At 39.4% G+C, this 7283-nt stretch overlaps 1 protein-coding gene across 1 annotated transcript; it reads left to right on the forward strand.

The window, feature by feature from the left end:
• Positions 1-370: 370 nt before the first annotated feature.
• On the forward strand, positions 371-6376 carry LOC110935838. The gene is made up of 8 exons (XM_022178190.2): positions 371-575; positions 1715-2311; positions 2839-3499; positions 3771-3908; positions 4337-4681; positions 4760-4837; positions 4999-5253; positions 5976-6376. The coding sequence occupies exons 3-8, from the start codon at positions 3359-3361 to the stop codon at positions 6261-6263; spliced, it is 1245 nt and encodes a 414-aa protein (XP_022033882.1). The 5' UTR covers positions 371-575; positions 1715-2311; positions 2839-3358; the 3' UTR covers positions 6264-6376.
• The last annotated feature ends 907 nt before the right edge of the window (positions 6377-7283 follow it).

Here is a 7283-nt window from a genome sequence, read left to right on the forward strand (position 1 = left end):
AAGAAGTAAAGAAGTTGTAAAAAAATATTAAAAGTTGGTGGGTATTTATATTGGTTTAATATATAACTTTTTTTTTAATTAAAGTAGCCGTTTGACAACGGCTTGCCCCAACGGCTATATTGGACCAGCCAACCATGTCACCTTCCCCCACCCCCGCCCCGCCCCAGGCTCAATCCCCACACCAGTGGGGCAACGTCATGACCAACGCTAGCCCGGTGTGGTCTAGCCAGCTTTGTTTAGCAACCGCCGCCCCAACTCACGCCCCCACACGGTTCTAAGGAGTTTATACGAAAATTAAGCAATAAAAAACAAATTATCAACTTTTAAAAATAATTTACCCATCAAATCTTTGGTCCTATTGTTGTTCAAGAAGAATGGAAGAATATATAATATCTGCCCTTTCACGTACCCAACAATAACATTGCTCATCTTACTTCAAACCACCAACTCCTTCGCCGTATAATCTTCTTTTGAAACCACCACCGCCGTCACCAACCACTGAACCCAAACCCTACCCTTTTCATGTCTTTACACAGTTAGCAGTTCATTTTCAATCACTCACGTGACTGCATCTGGTACGAATCATTACCCTAACTCTTTCTTTATTTGCATCCGATTACAATAAATTATCAGAATATATCTCCCATGCTTCCCCTTTAAAACTCCGGTGTTGACGGTTGAAATGTGCAACCTGAGCCGGACAAATATTATTATAGGTGTCAAGTCAAATATTTCAAACACTAACCTCCACATACATACATTTGGGTCAACCCAAACACGATCCATTTAACCCATTTTTTTTTCAAGCGGTACGGTACGGTTCGGTACCAGTACGGTACCGGTATTTTAGTGTAAAAACCGATAAATACCGGTACCGAAAATGTCAAAAGTCGGTACCCGGTTCGGTAAATTCGGTACCGGTACCCGGTACCATTTGCCCATCCCTACACATTAGGGTATGTTCGGAAGAGGGGTAGTATAGAAACACCCAATATATTTATAAATATGTTAAAAATGTTGATTGTTACGATACAAAATGGTAATCGAGAGATTAAGAGCTAAAGAATTGTAGAAGAAGAAGAATCACAGAAGAGAAGGAGATTAACTCTCAAATCAATAGCTACCGGTTACGGTTGTTCAGTTCGTTACTTAAACGAACTCTGCTACAATGATTATTTACAACTATCACCTCTTACTTCCTAACAATGACACATAATACCCTTATACTATTTACTACCTAACATTGATGGTGTGTGTGGGCCCCACCATCCGTCCGTCGCATTGCGTTTGGAATTCCGGACGAGCATCCGAACATTTGAATCCGGACACCACCTCAGATGCATCCATCCGTCCACCTAAGCATCTAGATGTGCCACGTTGCCGTCCGCTTTCTTGTATAGGAGATGCTCTTACATTGCATTCAGCTGCTGGATGCACACCATTCACGAAATGTTTTTTTTTTTTTTGTAAACTAATTATTCAATTGGATGTTCAGTTCATATATGCTGTTACTGCAGCAGTATGCATCAATTTTACAACTCTTAATGCATGACTATGTGTTTATGGGTGCGTTTGAAGGATATGATGTGGCAGCTGATGTGTCACATTTACGGGCGTTTGAAAGGGACGCCGTTGGAGATGCTCTTAGTTCTATATAATATATGGGCTCTTGTGTCTATCTTTTACTAATAATTATCGTCTTTTTTAAATGCAGATTGACTCAAATATGGTCAAGACAGAGGAACATACCCCGGCAGGCCCGGTTATTGGGCTGGGCAGCCCGGGCGAAAGCCGAGGCCCAAAACTAAAATGGGCCCGAAATTTTAAATTTTTGTTTACTATTAATATGTAAAATTGGGGCCTGGTTTTGTTAATATATAAGTGAGTATTCAAGTTGGCTAGGATTTCAGTTTTGTTCTCGAGGGTTGTGTGTTCGATTCTTAGCATTGCCATTATTTTTTTACCTTTGTTTTTTATTTTTTTGTAGCCGGCCTGTTAAGCTTTGACTTTTGGTATTTATTTCCATGTTTCATAAATTTTGGCTTGTGATGCATCTTTTTAGATTCTATTTTTTACACATTAAATTTAAGTTAGGAGAGTCGCACGATTCGTTTAAGTAAGTTCAATCATTTTGCTGAACTATTTTTGTTTGTTTATTTTATAAAAATAGTAACCGTATTGTAGTTTTTTTTATACATAACTGATGAGTTTAAAATATAAGGAGTGGGCCCATTTTTGTCTCGCCCGAGGCCCAAAATATTTTTATTACTTTCGGAGACGGCCCTGTACCCCGGATACACCAACTAAGAAGGTTTGTCGGAGAACTTTAACGTTCTTTTGATGGTGGTTTCCTTTTATGATCTTTGAACATTTATGCGACGCCAGTATGCTTAATTACATTCAAATACAACTTGTTATACATGATTGACCGTTCATTTATGATGCCCATATGATTATATAGGGTAGGGATCCTGGACATTAATCCAGAAGTGTGAGAAGTGTATTATAACACTATATAACACCATATAAACACCGTATAACACTATGTAACACCATATAACACTATGTAACACTATATAACAAATATAACACTATACATCTATCATAGACATGCTATCAGACAAAATATAGTGTTATATTTGTTATATAGTGGTATATAGTGTTACATAGTGTTATATGGTGTTATATGGTGTTATATGGTGTTACACAATGTTATACGGTGTTTATATGTTGTTATATAGTGTTATATATAGTGTTATAATACACTTCTCACACTTCTGGATTAATGTACAGGATCCTCTATCGGATTATATATAGTGTATAATGTTGTTTCTTCAGGAGTCATATTTTGGGGCCGAAGTGAAGATCAGATGCCACATAGCAGTAGCAAAAGAAATCCGGGTTAGATTGAGACCAGGCTCCGCGAGGTCAGAGTTATTTCGGGGCACATGTTCTGGACCATGGTTAGATGTGCGATCCACATCTAATGAATCAAATTTAGTCCACCTGATACTACAGACTCAATATATCCTGGCCGGGCTTCACAATGCATTATTTTTTCGTGTTGGAGGTAGGGAGTTGCGGTTTGGACCCGAGGAGTTTTGTCTCATCACAGGACTACGATTCATGCCTCATTGTTGGAGACAAAAGAGACCAGATATCGCATTTAGGGGGAGGGTGTTTGGTCATGTACAAGCTAGTATAAAGGTTTCGGATCTCAAAAACGTCTTTGATAACTCTCTTGACCGGTTATCGGACGCTGATGCAGTACGACTTTGTCTGCTGATGTTGCTTGAGCTCGGGTTCATGGGCCGCGAGTCAAAGTCAGTGGTGGACCCGGCTCTTCTAGATCTCGTGGATGACTTGGAGTCATGGAACTCGTATCCATGGGGTTCGTACGTATGGAAGGTTGTGTACGGGCAGCTACATAATGCGCTCGCAGAACGTTCTGCTCGAGTCACTTCTGTACTCGCTACATGGATTTATTTGGGCCTTTAAGGTTATATTGTTATTTTGTTTAATAAAGTTCCATACGTCCATACCTATATTTTAAATATAGTTTAGTTTCATGATAATTATATTATTGTCAGGGGCGGATATATATTAGACCAAGGGGTAGCCTCCGCTACCCCTTGGTCGGAAAATTATTGACGTTTTTAGTGTAAATTTTGGAAAAATTTGACGTTTTTCGATTTCGTTACCGCTTATTTATAAAACGTTCCCGCTTGGTCGGAATCCTAGATCTGCCACTGATTATTGTGATTTTCTAGATATGGATCTTTGAAGTTTTCCCTTACGCTAGGAAGTTTGCTGTCAAGCGTGGCGGGATTCCGAGGGCCATTAGCTGGGACGAGAACCAACGTATAACGTGGGAGCTTGCACTACCATTTGTCCTTGATGCCACTGTGGTATGTAGGGGTGTTCAAAAAGCTCGTTTAGTTTTTGAGCCAAGCCGAGCCAGCTTGTTTTGTAACCGAGCTCCTCGAGCCAAGGTACTCTACTCGTGGCTCGGCTCTCTGTAGCTTGACTCGATGGTTCGTATGTATGTGTGTGTATACATATATGTATATTTTTATTTTTGCTTTTATGTTACCAATATTTGTAAAAAAATATTAAGAAATTTTTAAAAAATTAACGAACCGGCTCGAAATTTTTACGAGCCAAGCTCGAGCTCGACTTTTCAGCTCAAAAATATAATCGAGCCAAGCTGAGCTGGCTCGTTTAGATTCGAGCTCGAGCCCAACCTGGCTCGGCTCGATTACGCACATTATTTTTTGTTTTACTCATTTCAGTTATTTATTAGTACTAGTTAATCTAGTGTGCGGTTAATTTTCAGCCGGGATTTGAGCCACTTCAAGTCTTGACGCCAACTCCTGCAGAGTCTGCCACGGATTGGTGGAGAGCTAGCCGTCAATTTTTAGAAAGTTCTGCTAATGATTATTCACCGCCGTCGAAGAAGAAGGCACGGTTAACATTTCAACCTCGCTCATCAGATAAGGCGCGTGACCAGCTGGCAGACGACATCGCCACCACCGCCACCACCACCACCACCCTGCCGAGCTCTGACGACACCGCTACTTACCGAACTATGGATATGGAGAAGGAGAAGGAGATGATGGAGATTAAGTTACAAAAGTTGTTGGTTATGACACGTCTCACAAGTCTAGAGGAGCGTTATGATGTAAATATTCTCAACTCTTTCTTTTTAGTCATTTAATTTTAGTCATTTAAAATCTTATGATATTTGATTGTTATGCAGGAACTATGTAAGGCTAGACAGAGATGTGTCGAGACAGAGATGCCGACGCTATCTAACCATGTAGAGGATCGTGTTGTGGTAAATTAATGAAACTTGTTTAATGCTACTAGTGATTAAACTAAGTAACGAATAATAAAATTTCTAAAACTGCATTTAATATGTTAACTTTTATGGAATTTGAGTCAACCCAACACGTTTGACCCGATCATTTTGCCACATCTAATCCTTTTATTGTACAGACGGGAAAGGTTTCATCTCAATCCGACATAATTTGCGTCCAAGGCTACAACGTGAAGCAAAGTGTTGCACCGATTCTTGAATCCATTTTCAAGAAACACGGTGACATTGCAGCTGAGTGTGTGTTCAAACCCGCTTCCATGAGATCATCTTTCCTTGAGAACGTTTGTGAAGTTGTCAGTCGAATTCAAACCAACGATGGCATTGATAGTATTGAAGAAATAGAGCAACAGGTGTTGGCTACTGAGGCAGCCAACATTAGGCAAAAGATCAAATACAAATAATCTTAACATACTAAACATACAAATTGAAGGAAAACCCAAAAAGACAAGGTGGCATTTTTGTAATTACCACCAACTATCAAAGTTACAACCAAAAATACCTTAAAAAACACTAATTTTTTTTTTTTTACATTTTTTATTAAAAAAATCGCTACATTTCGTTAGCAAAAAAAAATGTTAAAATGTTAATTTTTTTTACATTTTTTTTAATTTTTTTTTTTTTGCTAACGAAATGTAGCGATTTTTTAATAAAAAATGTTAAAAAATAAAATAATTTGTGTGTTTTTTTTTTTTATTTTTTTAGATTTTTTTAGGTTTTTTGGGGGTTTAGTTTTTAGCATTTTAGCTTGGGTGGGGGGGGGGGGGGGTTAGGTTTTTTTTAGGTTTTTGGGGGTGGGGGGGGGGGGTGGGGGGGTTGGGTTTTTTTAGGTTTTTGGGGGTGGGGGGGGGGGTAGGTTTTTTTAGGTTTTTGAGGGGTGGGGGGGGGGGGGGTAGGTTTTTTTTAGGTTTTTGGGGGGTGGGGGGTTTAGGTTTTTTTTGGGGGTGGGGGGAATGGTTAGGTTTTTTTAGGTATATTTGTAGAGTAACTTTGATAGTTTTTGATAATTACAAAAATGCCACCTTGTCTTTTTGAGTTTTCCTTCAATTTGTATGTTTAGTATGTTAAGATTATTTGTACAAGAACTTTACCCGCCAACATTAATGTGTCGTGGCTTCGAGCTCACTTGGACGTCATCCGCAAAAGGAAGGAGGCCAGCACGAAGTGCAGTTTGCTTATGGAAACGAAGGTGAACACCGTTTTGGTTAAAAAAGCCGCCCAAATGGATCTTCGAGAGAGATGTGTGGAGCTCATGTCTGCGCAAGAACGGTTCGAAGAGGCTGAAAGATGTGTGAGAGTACTTCATCTTGTCGAAAATAATCTAAATGACAGTATCTTGGAATCTAAAGGTAATATAGACTCATTGACAAGTCAACCAGTTTTATAGGCTAACTATATCATGCTAGGGTGTGTAATTATTACAAATTTTCCTTAAACACCATATATTTTGTCGAATGGGGCGCGACCCTTTTTTTTACCAAAGATGACAGTTAGGTTTTGTTTATATATTAATAGTCGTAGAATGCACAACTCTAGAAAAACAGGTTTCACCGGCAAGTATGTTTTGACAATCAGTTCCAATCTGTGCATTGCAAGGGTTAGCTATTCTATAAGTTTCTTTGATCATCATTTTTGACTTTTGAAGAATGTTTTTGAATGTGTATCCTCTAAAGGGGTGGGTCGAGTGGGGCTAGTTAACCAGTCGAAACAGGTTTCTGACGTTACAATGGATTCGAATTAAATTGTGTTTGGATTAAAACATACTATATGAAAGAAGTATCAACTTGGTTCTGGTCGGAACGAGAACAGAAAAATAGACTTGCCGTAAATGGGTCGTTTTAGAATAAACAAAGTATCAAAATAGATTCATCCGTTATATTCGTGTTAATTGAGGGTAGTGGTGACGGCCACTGGTAAAGGTGGCAGCAACCAGTGGCGGATCCAAAAAAATTTTTCAGTGGGTTCGTTTTGATATATTCTCACTATTTTTTTTCCAAATAATACAAGGTTTTCACTAATTTTTTTTCATTTTTTCCAAACCAAGTGGGTTCATATGAACCCACAAAATAGGACTGGATCCGCCACTGGCAGCAACAGTGGTGGATGCATTAGTACTAGTGGCGATGGTGGAGATGTTGGTTGTGGGAGTGGAGGTGGTCACAATGGTTGGAGTTGGAAGCAGTGGCGATTGTGGTGGCCTTTGTGCGAGAGGAGGTGGAAGCGACGACTAGTAGGAGGTTTTGACAAGGGCGGCCCTGAAGGTGGGCGGGGAGGACCACCGGCCAGGGCCCGATATTTCGAAGGGCACGCTTTTTGTAAAAAAAAACCCGATATGTATATGTAAAAGATTTTTTTTTTAATATGGTATACCAATACAAATACCAACATAGGCTCACTTACAAAACTA

Source organism: Helianthus annuus, chromosome 4 (assembly GCF_002127325.2).
Source record: "Helianthus annuus cultivar XRQ/B chromosome 4, HanXRQr2.0-SUNRISE, whole genome shotgun sequence".
Lineage (NCBI taxonomy): Eukaryota > Viridiplantae > Streptophyta > Magnoliopsida > Asterales > Asteraceae > Helianthus > Helianthus annuus.